At 36.2% G+C, this 12,964-nt stretch overlaps 1 protein-coding gene across 7 annotated transcripts in view; it reads left to right on the top strand.

Moving 5' to 3' along the window:
- Positions 1-11,367: 11,367 nt before the first annotated feature.
- Positions 11,368-12,964, top strand: part of Lnk (SH2B adapter-like protein Lnk) — a 37,351-nt gene continuing 35,754 nt past the window's right edge. The window contains exons 1-2 of one of the 7 annotated variants that reach the window (XM_067270327.1): positions 11,368-11,750; positions 11,802-12,256. In XM_067270327.1, coding sequence (XP_067126428.1) covers positions 11,513-11,750; positions 11,802-12,256 — 693 coding nt within the window. In that variant the 5' untranslated portion in view covers positions 11,368-11,512. Of the gene's footprint in view, positions 12,257-12,964 lie in introns of all 7 variants that reach the window. The other 6 variants (XM_067270326.1, XM_067270325.1, XM_067270324.1 and 3 more) reach the window with 6 other exon arrangements.

Below are 12,964 nucleotides of genomic sequence, written 5' to 3'. Positions count from 1 at the left end.
TTGACGTAAGTGTGTACTAGTCTCGCTGCGAGATTGTATGACTTGTTTGGATCATACATTCTATATTTTTAAACGAGGAAACATACCAGGAAATATTTAAACATAATTACTGTGGTTGTCATTTGCAAATTTAACATTGTACATCGAAATTATTTGAATACGATCATCAAAATACAAACTATTCTTTTAATAATGGGATTCGTAAATTATATTAAAGGCATTAAATTCTAAAGGCTAAATTCTAATATAGATTTAGCGGAAACCGGCCATACCGAATGTTCTCTCCACCTATCTTGACTATACAGACTATAATGAAAGAGTGGCCATATCAGTAACGCTATTTTATTGGTAGTGTGTGATTAAACCGCCATTATTCTTCCAAACAAGGTTAATGTGAGCCTAGGTATACAAAATGGCGGCGCTTCCGGTAACCTCGATGGCAAGTGTTTTTAGAAAAGAAATGTAGATGGCGCTGACAGTAATGATGCCTTCGTATGCAAATATCCATCAAAAAATTCCGTTCAGGAAACGTGAGGAATAATGTGAATTTCGAATTTTGGTTACGATGTAGACGGATTACGTACTGTACGTTGTTAATTTTTTAAAAGGGTTAATGTTACTTTAGGTAGCCAAGATGGCGGCTCGTCTCTAATTCCAGCAAGAAAAAGTGGGACGCATGTTCTAACCTAACCTAACCTATTCTAATAATTTGGTTGCTAATAATTATGGTAATTTATTAGTATAGGTTAGGTTAGGTTAGAACGTGCGTCCCACTGTTTCCTTGCTGGAGTCAGAGACGAGCCGCCATCTTGGCTACCTAAGGTAACATTAACCTTTAAAAGTGTCTGTGTTTTTTTCAAAGTTTGTACAATTTACTCGAAGTCTAAAGTTATCGAGGAGGAAAGTTTGTCAATGGTAATTAACATGATAAACGTGTCATTAATATGTTTAATGCGTGTTAAATGTCATAAAAGTGTATTAAAGCTGTGTTAATATTGTGTAAGCGAGGTAAAAGTTTTGTAAAGGGTTTACATGTTCAAATTTGCGTTTAAAGCGTGCAAATGTAAGCTAAATGTGTTTAAACGTGGTTTAAATGTGCGTTTATAGTGTGTAAATGTGTGTTAAACGTGTTAAATTTGTCATAACCAAGGATATGTAATAGTGATTTCCGATACGAAAGACAACGTGAACGACACATGGAAGGCTAGGTGGCCGTGGATCGCAGGTGCCAACCTCTATGGAGAAGCTGCCTATCGTAGATGAAAAGTCGAGAGATGTGAATTGTAAGACTGCAGTTCTTAAGAGGAGTAAAATTTATGTACAATACAGACGACTTTTGTTCGAACCACTGATGTATAGAATCTCGCAATTCACTTCGTCCATGCATCGATTGAATTTATAGGTAGCATGACGACTTTTTTATTTTTCGTTTCTGGTCCAAGAGTAGGAAAAGTAACCAAAAGCAGGGGAAAAAGTAAGTAGCAAATTTACGTTTTAAAAATGTCTTAGTTTTAAAAAAGATTAAATATAGGCGCGTTTATGTTATTGTCGACGGTCGCCATCTTATTTGCACATTTGCGTGTGCAAACAAGATGGCGGCCGGAAGTGCCGCCATTTTTGTATACCTAAGCTCACATTAACCCCAAACAACGTGTCAGTGAGACTGGAACGAAAGATTCGTGAATAAATTTTATCGTCTCTATGTTCCTTGTCTGCGAACAAATTAAAATTAATCAAAGGTTAGTGTTATTAAGAATATATAGGCAATATTTCGTCACACTATTATCAGATAGCTCCCTCTATCATCAGTCGCGCGTGTCTCTGTTTCGAGATTACCGGATGCGCCGCCATCTTGAAACCAAAGGTAACATTAACCCTTTTTTATAATAATTCTTGTCACCCTCACAGTAAGGGCGTGACCAGAATAGTTAAAGTATGTAAAAGGTATGCTTAGGTTAAGGGTAAGTTTCGAAGAAAAAGTCTATTTTGTACGAATTCTTATCCTTTGTTCCCAAGCGTAATTATCACAATTGATAACAATAGGCAAATTATTTTTAAGTTCGGCTATTATAATTAAACTAATTTTACATTGAGTGTTTTGGTACTGTGATTGTGACCACAATAACCGATCGATGACATTATCCGTGATTACAATAACCGAATTCTACTGTACATCACAAAGCCTGGCTCAGATTGATGTTTATATTGTTTAACGATTAGAGGTACGAAATTTTTACAACTGAATTTCGCTTTTATTGTATAAAATGCCGATTAATAACGCGAAGAATGGTGATACAGACCTAGGTCACGGGTTCCCAATATATACGTATATATTACAATTTTTTACAGTATCATAAAATATTAAAATATTTAAGACTATTGTTAATTATGTATTAACACGATATTTTCAGGCGTATTTGATAAAAATTAAATTTTTAATGAATTTAAAAAAAATATGCGACTGCATCCCCAAGAGGACTTATTGACACCGACCATATATACCGACTATAGTCACATTACAGTACATTACGTTTATAGGATGATGGCCGATCAGTATCAGCTCATCGCTTTTGGGAACCCGAAAACGAATACGGACAAGTTGAAAAACCTCAGGAATTTTCTGGGTAGTCCTCTCGGAATGTCGAGTCCAATTCCTCATCACTCGGCCGCCCCATTGTGGACCTGACCGAACTTACGATGAGCTCTATAAACAGCCCCTCTTAGCACTCAGGGCAGAAAGAGAGCAAATTACAATAGGCCCACATTATAGGCTATATGGGTTCCAAATAGAATTTTGCGATCACCAGTGGCCGAGTGGATAAACCACCGAATACTGATAGTTAGTCTTAGGTTCGCACTTTACCAACGGACTGGTAACAAGGAGTTTTATGGGTTTTCTTAACGTGTCTAAATCTAAATATGGGCCAGTTTCCAATAGAAAGTCCCTCCCGGGAGACACTCTCCCTTGGCAGATCACCCAGGCGATGCTTTGCCTGCTATCAGTTTAATCCAAATAGATTTTAATCTTCAGACACTACGAGATACGTAGCCTGAAAGATACATTGCGATATTAATTTGAGGGTTTTTTTGACCTGTGGGCACTAAAGAGGACCTTTTTTACGAAGCCCATTATAAGAAAAACATTTCGGATAAGAATGCGCTAAGCAACATTTACAAATTCGATTTTAGAAATAGCGGTTTTGGTTAGCAAACGAATAGGTTACAATGTCCAGCGAACGAAATGACGTCATTCTAGTTTAACTCATTCGACTTTATGAACGCACCCGCGCCAAGTTTCCAGGCGATCCGCTATATTGGAAAAGGAGGTTTGAAGAGGTACTTTTTAATGGTAAAGTCGCGCTATATTTTATTCGATTTTCATTGCGAATATGAGAATAAATATACACAACTGGATGTCATGTTTGAGAAAAGGTCTACTACCGAGAAAACACGCTTTCGCCAATGCGCCAATGATAAGTGTTGTAGTACAGTTTAGTCACTATCACTACTTTATTCCTTCTCCAATATGGCGGTATCGTTAATCTAAATTTGAGGATCCAAATCTGTTATTTTCTTCTTCTATTTTCTCGTTCTGCCTCTCCAGTTATTTAGTAATTGCTTCGTGCCTTCACTATTGCAGGCCGTATGGCTTTATCCATGTTTATAGGCAGTTTATCTTCTGTTGGACAGACTGTAGTAGATATTTTTGAAATGGCAATTTGGCAGGATAATTTAAACTTATTTACACTTCATAGCAATTAATTAAATCAAAATGAATGCCTATCGAAGATATCATTTTGTGTATTTGTGAATTTTAACGTTGCGCCATCTTTTTTCCGATCCGTTAACTAATGTCGAATTACGCACATTTTCACGAAAATAATCGAAAACAGCGACAAACACCACAAACGTTCTTCGTAGCGAAGAACATTTGAAAACGAATTTAATAAAAATAAAAATACGTGACGCCCCCGTTGGCAGTTAATGTCTATGACCGGAAGGGTCATAGACATTAACTGCCAACCATTTTGCACCGGGTGACCCGGTGCAAAATTTTTTGTTCGGATTAGCGCTTGAAAGTTGCACGCTTTATTTCCTTTACTGTTGATAATATAAGGCAGAGATTAATAATAATAATAATTAATAATCTCTGCTTTGTGTATCTGCAAAATATGAACCCGAATTTCTTCAAAACTATAGCATATTGCAGGGATTTCGAGCACGCGAAAATAGTTTGAGTTAAAAACCAATATTACAAAATTTAGTCATTTTTTTTTTAGCTCTTTCCGCCCTGTGGGCACTAAGAGGGCCTCTTTTAGCAGGCCCATTATGGGTTCGGCCAGGCCCACAATGGGGCGACCGGGTGGTGAGGGACGGGGGCCGACATATCCGAACGGACCACCCCCCGAAAAATTCCTGGGGATTATTCGACCCGTTCGGATTCGATCCCGGGTCCCCCAGAGCGGTAGGCTGCCACCTTGACCGCTCGGCCATCCGGCCGTTTAACTCAGTCATTAGAACAAAGAAGTGATGATGATTTGGAAGATAATGAATTTGAAGAATTAAGTACAGAATCAACATAATGTTGAAAATTCTAATGAACGTTCTTATACGAATGCTTCTGATAATGGTGATTCTGACATTGAAGGTGAAAGATTAATTTATTTTGTTACGGGAGATACATGTAATATCAAAAGATGAACAGGGATGCTGGGACAAATATCCTGTTAGAAGCTGAAGAGACAGAGCATCTGCTGAAAATATTACATTAAAAACCAGGGCCAACTTTTTATGTAAAAAGACATATATATATTGTTGATTCATTTCGCACAATTTAATGAAGTCATTGATGAACTTATTGGCGAGGTTGAAGCCGAAGTTTTAAACGCGAAAACGTGTACGTCGGACGTTCGGTGCCGCTTTCCTGTGAGCCTAGAAGTTTAACAATGGCGTTTGGAAAGTCCGTGGAATCGTGCTCGACATTCCAAACGCCATTGTCAAACTTCTAGGCTCACAGGAAAGCGGCGCCGAACGTCCGACGTACACGTTTTCGCGTTTAAAACTTCGGCCTCAACCTCGCTATTGGCAAATGGACTAACGAAAAAGGATAAACATAAATGTAAGAATGATACAATTTATCGTATGAAAAAATTTTTAGGTCTACTGATTTTAATGGGTGTGCTTAAATGAAGATTTAGATAAAAGAATATTTTCGTCAAGATCGCGTGATAACACGTGAACAATATTCACGGACACGTTTTTACAGCTAATATAAAAAGTATAATAATTTTCAATTTGTGTAAAAAAAAAAAGGTTTTTTAACTTGAATATGCATATGCTTATATTTTACTAGAGGAATAAAAAGGGAGAAACTACAACTATGGAGATTTGAAAACAAAATACTAAGGAAAATCTTTGAACCTGTGGAAGACTATGATGATAATGGTATCATGGTCAATGGAGAACCAATATGGAGGAGAAGAACAAACCAGGAACTGCAGACAATCTATGACAAGCCCATGATCACACAGGTGATTAAGTCCAGAAGATTACAGTGGTTAGGCCATGTCGTAAGGCTTTCTATAACGGCAACAACTTCACGAGGGGTCCACTGTGAGGGGAAAGGGAAGAGGTCTTCCCAGAAAAAAAAAATGGATAGCTGGGGTCTCTAAGGATCTACAAGACCTCGAAATCGAAGATTGGCAGAGGTAGGCTATAGACCGAACGAGATGGAGAAGGATTGTGACTGCGGCTAAGAAGAAGAAAAAGAGGAATAAAAAAAATTCGGCCTAAAGTCCACCTTATCAGGTGAGGTATATAAGATCAGCCTAAATGTACCCACCAAAAATAATATACAGAAAAACTTCAGACTACACAAATTTTACAGACTATCTGTAGACATTTTGCATAAGTTATCTGAAGTAGATATTTTAGTATGCATTTCTGAAATTTGTTTAACTATCTGCGGATAAGGTCTATAATGAGATTGAGTTATAAAAAAAACTTTATATTTTTAATTACTATAAAATGGCAAAAGCTTAATTTTGACGGTAGGAATGCTTATGTTTATGTATACATTTTTCGCAAACAATGTATTTGGGTTGAAAAAACATCCGTACACTCTTCGTGTGCTCATTTAGCTCATTTTTCACATCTTATCCATTTTTCTGCTGTTCTTGAAAATAATTCGTTGCAGTAGCCTATAAACATTCATTTTAAATGCTAGAGAGTGGCACAAACAGGGGTGATATGAACGTGCTCATATTACCCCACACACATTTCTGTCAATTGGCATAGAAAAACTTTAGCTGTGAACATCGACAGATTCATATCGATTCATTTTTAATCTAAAAGAACATTCTTTTCCAAAAATAATATACTACAGCTAATCTAAAGCGCAGTTCAAGTTTACATATATAATTCACAAACCATAGTTTTACGTAGCCTGTCTCAACAGATTTTTACAGATTAGCGAGGTTGAGGCCAAAGTTTTAAACGCGAAGAAGTGTACGTCGGACGTTAAGCGCCGCTTTCCTGTAAGCCTAGAAGTTTGACAATGGCGTTTGGAATGTCGAGCATGATTCCACTGACTTTCCAAACACCATTGTCAAAACTTCCAGGCTTACAGAAAAGCGGTGCCAAACGTCCGACGTACGCGTTTTCGCGTTTAAAACTTCGGTCTCAACCTCGCTATTATCTCTGCAAAGCTTTTTCTTCTGATAAATGTATGCGACCACATTGTTAAAAATGACAGTGGAAGAGTCTTATACATGGCACTTCTCATTCACACCGTTGTTACGGAGTTCCGAATGTATGCTCGTATTCCCCGGTCTACCTAATTCTTTTTGCGGATATGTTTTTCGCAAACCTGGATTGTCTCCATTTTAGGTCACGTTCACACTGCCGACGACGTCACACTAGTCATTATCGTTGCATTTTCATCTTGGTCGTTCGTCGTTCGAACTTTAGCCAGTGTTCAACATTTGCCATTATCGAAAGGGTATTGGCCAATCAACGTAAACTTCCCACAATTCTCTTTGAACAAGGAGCGCAAAAAGTAATAAAATCATGAATCAACATTTTACTCTGCCTATCCATTTTTAAAACAGAGAAATACGTTCTAAAAGCGCAGAAACCCAGGGAATAATGCTAAGCTTAATGTAAATTGAGTACGCTCTAACACTGGAATTAATGAACAATGTGAACGTTTTGCAGACAAAGGAATACAACTAAAGACACGCCGCCATTATCTTTCAGGATTCAGTTTCATTTGAATTGAGAAATATCTTTATTACGTGTTGAACAGCGATACTTTAGTGAAATTTTATATAACGAACTAAACTTTTAATTATATTTTCTCTATCTCCAAACCTAGGAAAATAACGATTTGCAACGATTTTATTTTTGTATGTAATGGTGTCTCGCGCTGAAACATAAATCATTCATCTAATATGTTTTATAATTTAGGTTTTATTGAATGTATTTAAATTTAAACATGTATTATATCTTCTATCTTTAAAAGTATCATTGTAGAGTATTATTATAGTAATCCTTTTTCTAAACTCTTTCCGCCTCCATTATGGGTTCGGCCAGACCCACAATGGGGCGGGCGGTGAGGGACGGGGCCCGACATATCCGGAAGGACCAGCCCCGAAAAATTCCTGGGAATTTTTAGACCCGTCCGGATTCGAACCCGGATTCCCCAAAGCGGTAGGCTGCCCACCTTGACCGCTCGGTCATCCGGCCAATCTGGAAACTTTGGTGGATCCTTCGCCAATTGTTCCAGGAGATTTTGATGAATCCAACGATGAGGCGATTGTCAAAGAGTCCTACACTAAAGAAGATAAAGATGAAGACGAACCACAACCACGAAGACAATGTCTTTCTGAAGACGAAGGCTGGAGTTTCGACATAAATCGCCACAGCTGCCGTCTTTCCCTGGTTTTCGTTAAATTATTTACAATACCATTCCAGGGGAGATTACCTCTGTAAAGGTTTTCAGGATGTTTCTCGATGATGCTCTTTTGAACACTTGTTCAGGAAACAAACAGATACCAACAGCAACAGAGGCCGAAAAAACATAGAGCAGCTAATCTGCGGCGGCATTTCAATCATGCGATTTGGAAACTTGTGACCGCTGATGACCCGAAGACATTTTTAGCATTGTACTTTATGCGACAATATCACCTAAACCAAAACTTCGAGATTATTGGAGTATGAGTGTAAGGATCGTGTAGCAGCGGGAAACATGCTGGCCAAGTTTCAGACTTTCTATTTTTCTGGTAAGGAAATGACAGTAGACGAAGCTATCTGCCCGTTTCGTGACGAAGTTTACTTCCGATTGTACATCAAAGGGAAGTCACATCCAAATGGTATTGAGGTGATCCAAATTTGTGAAGCAGCAAATGGATATCCAGAAGTTTACACCCGAGCCAAGTGGCTACAATTCTGAAGTAAGCGTAGTCAAGCGTCTTTGTGAACCCTACAAAGACCATGGACACGCCGTATTAAAGGAAGAGTTTGTGCAATTTATGGTTGTAAATAGTTTTATTAATAGACACAAATTGGCAAAAATTCGCCAGCCACTCTTACTCTAATCATTTTACTACACTAGAAAAGTTACATTTCATTGGTTAGTGATAATAATAATAGCACTCCTGAAAATACTTCTGCAGATGATCATATGTTAGAGCAGTGGTTTCCAACCTTTTTGTACCTGCGCCCCCTTAAAAAAGTTGTGCGCCCCCCTTAATTTTTCTAACAATCTAATTTCATAAATACAGTAGAGAGTCGTTAATCGGAACGCCGGTAATGACGGTACGCACGATTTTCAGTCGGACTGTGTCGTGCCGAATCGAACGTTTTTGATACTAGATTTACTTCTAAAGTATAATTTTCATGTTTTTATATTCTTCAATATATTTATTTTGTTTGTACAAAATGCAGAAATAATTTTTAACGATACGATAGCCTCAATTATTATTATAAAAATTTTCGTTAGGCTTAAAATCGACGAAAATTCAACACGAAGCGACACGCAACGGAGAAAAATTTGAACATCGGACAGATTAATATATTTTTTCGTACATAATTGGTAATCGAAACAAATGACTAATCTGAACCACCCCAGTCCCCAATTGATTCCGATTTTCGACTCTCTACTGTACTCAAAGCGCGCTCGGCTCCAAACGCGAAAGCCAGATGTTCTCGTTCCAGCAAGAGTATGGATGGATGTTTTAGCATTTGTACCCGAAAAATTCGCGGCGAAGATTGTGGATTACTTACACCTATTTTGCTGATTCATTTTTTGACACCTATTCCACTTTTTTGGTTTGTATTCGAAAATGGTATTTTGGAAACAGCTGCATGCCCCCCTTGCAACAGTCTCGCGCCTCCCTAGGGGAGCGCGCCCCACAGGTTGGAAACCACTGTGTTAGAGGTTGATTCGTATGGAAGGGACCAAAAGAAGAAGAAAAAAAAAATAGTCATGTATTGGAGGTGGGCATAAAATAGAAGTCTACACCCCATTTAAATCAACGGAAACATTTTGGGAAATTTTTCTGTGGGTCAGAAATGGAAGGTAAGAACAAAGTAGAGGTTTTACTGTATTAAATACTGTAAATATAATTAACATTTTTCAAGCAAGAATATATACTGTTGCAAAAAAATCAACGCACTTTAAAGCCAGCATGCAATATAAATCAAATTCTGGAAGGGTAGTGAGAAAATAAAAGAAATTCGTTACATCACAGCATAAGGATACATTATTAAAGAACACTTTGGTCACAAATGTTGCGTATTAGTATGTTGTAAGCCATACTGGCATTGATCGGTTTGCATTAATTGCTACACTAATTGCCCAATATTCTGTATATTATCTATAAATATATTGGAGAGGTCGAGCTAATGACAATAAGAAAGAAAATATGGATATAAAAGTAAGGTATAACTATTGTGAACAATATATCATGGCAGGGCGACAATTTTCTAGTTCAGAATATTGGAGGGATGGACCAACGCCTTTGCTTTAAATTCTAGCAATAGAAAAACTAAATAAATAAATAATAATAGTTTTTAATATTTAAAATGTCAAAAAAATACATTTATTTTAATAAGAGAGATTATTTTTCTTATATTTTAACTGTACTTACCAATAATATGTAAAAATAAATTAATTATTGGACTTTCATCTGTTTTATCTCTTACAAGTAAAAGGAAATACTTTACACAATTAAACTTTCATATCAAATTAAACACCACTTGACAATAAGACTTGACTATCGCCCAAACAAATATGAACATTTACATTTATAAGAGGTTAATACATATCCGAATCTCGTGGACCGCACGCCATTTTGTCGATAACAAAGCTTGAATGAATAAATAATACTTAATAAAGCGTGAATGTACGAAGCTTTCATTTGATAACAAAGCTTGAATGTGTGGAGACTTTCAATAGCAAAGTTTATAGTGTATACGTAGAGGTTTTCAATTGACGACGAGGCTTGATAATATGCTAATATGGACACTTTCGCTTGATGTTAAGAGGAATGGGTTCAGTTATGTATGTAAATGGTTTTCAGTCAGTGAAAAGGTTTGAATATTCGAATGCTTTAACCTGATAATAATGCATTAATAAGCGATTTTCAGTTAATAGAAGACTTGAACGGGTGTAGTTTCTGTTTAATATAATATAAAAAGTTAAATCTGAAAATTACAGTTATAAAATCGAGTTATTTTTTTTAAATACACAACAAAATAAACAACCATTTCAACTTTAATTGAAATAAATTAAGTATAAAATATTGTATTACTATAGCTTCTTGCCCCTATTATAACTATTACAATTTTTGTGTGGTAACACAAAAATTGTAATAGTTACAATAGGGGCAAGAAGCTATAATAGTGTGATAAGCCCTAAAAGGGTAACACAAAAATTGTAATATAAAATATTCTATTACATTTTGCAATTATGCACATTTAATATAAGAAAACTGTGAAAAAAGAACATTAACGTAAAAATTTACATAATTAATTTCTAGTGGATATTACACTTTACGAGACGTAAACAAAGCATCGCGACTGGAAATAAATTAAAAGGATGATGACCGGTTTGTTTAGCAAAGTCACGTGACCGTTACAAAACTCTACGTATTGTTTTGTAATAGTGGCGTCGCCGTACGTACAGTACGTATATAATAAAAATTACAATTAAATAACGAAAAAAGAAAGGCAAATAATAGTAGTAATAATAATAATAATAATAATAATAAAGGTATAATATTCGTTTTCCGAGAAAGGCCGACATCATTGATAAAATTAACGAATGACGTCCGGTTGATTATTATTTTCTTACGTCACACGAGAAATCCTTTCCCTTTCGTTCATTTACCAGTTGTTGACCTTGTGCGCATTGAGTATTGCGCATTGTGGTTCCATGATGGCGTTAGCTGGGTGTTACTTTACCCTGGTCATGTCGCGAGTGAAATGTCGTCGTTTCGTCGTTTGAGTAATGGCCGGCACCAACAACGTAGATAATGACGAGAAGGGTTTGTGGTTAGAATTCTGTGAGAAACAAGCCAAGGCAGCTGCCGTAGAATTTACACAAAATTACCGTATATTTATAAACGATCATCCGAATTGCAATAAAACCAATCAAGAAATATGTAAATATTTCACCGAACATTTCCTCGAATGTTTCGAAAATGAATTAAAGAAGAAACATGGATCAACAAACGGACAAGAAATCAGTGGAGGAGGAGGAGGAGGAACAGGAACAGGAGGAGGAGGAGGAGGAGGAGGAACAGGAGGAGCAGCAGCAGCAGGAGGAGAAGGAGTCAAAATTAGAACAAGAAATCAAGATACTTCTCAAGAAAATTTACGTTCTTTACTTACGAATAACGAAGATTACAGCGATCTCTCCGATTTAGAAAACGATTCGCCGAAAACTCATCATCGTCCTTTCTTCAGGCGTCTTTCTTTCAAAGGATTAAAGAGAGGAAAAGGTTTATTTCATAAACAACATTCTGACGAAGTGGAATTATCTCATTCTCATCATCATCATCATCACGCCGAGAGAAGGACGAGAAGTGAAAAGACGAAACTAGCTAAAATTGTTGTAGAATGTATTAAAGAAGGAGTCGTTAATTACCTGACCGGTGATAATTTAGACGGAAAACAGAAGTGGGAAAAATGCCGCCTAACGTTAGTTAAAACCGTCGCCGGATACATGCTTGAATTCTATTCTCCTCCTAAAGTAAGTAAATTGTTATTTGTTAATAGGAAACTACCAAAATAATTATTTCTATTTATATTCTTTAATTACAAATTATAATTTTCTTTAAAAAAAGGAAAAAATTTAAAATTAGATGTGTTACTCTTAACTACTTAATATACTGTTTTGTATTTCTGGTTTGGAGTGAATATTTCTGGTATTGGTCGTCGACTCGATCGGTAATTATCCGTACGTTTTCACTCTATTAAAGTTTTACGTAAGAACGAACGAAAAGTGCTTTTGTGCTGATGGTATTCGTTTATTAAAGACGATTATATTTTGTATTGTTCGATTGGATTATGTCGAGAATGCTTCCGATGCTCTACCTTGTGCGTATGTTTTTAAAACCATTCTAATCAAATTTGTATTTAGTTCATTAAGGTATTGATTCCAAAATAATTTTTTAAATTTGTTTGTTCTAGTCTATTGTGATTGTTACATTTAAATTACAAAATAACATGCTATTGTTAGTTTAAAAAATTTTTGAAATTGTTTACAAATCTGACAAATGGTTTTTTTTAATATGATATCTACTTCCTTTAAATTGCGAAATGTTTATTACTCTTCATTTTTGTACTTCGGACATTTTTTTCTATAATTTATATACTCCAATTTTTTACGTTACACTACAAAATCGTTCTTATATAATAGAAAGGAGTTAATCGAACGGGCCGTGTGGTTATTCTCGGT

Source organism: Centruroides vittatus, unplaced genomic scaffold, assembly GCF_030686945.1.
Source record: "Centruroides vittatus isolate TY-2023 unplaced genomic scaffold, ASM3068694v2 contig_370, whole genome shotgun sequence".
NCBI classification, from domain to species: domain Eukaryota; kingdom Metazoa; phylum Arthropoda; class Arachnida; order Scorpiones; family Buthidae; genus Centruroides; species Centruroides vittatus.
Note: the sequence above shows the minus strand (reverse complement) of the source record. Positions and strands in the feature narration are given on the sequence as shown.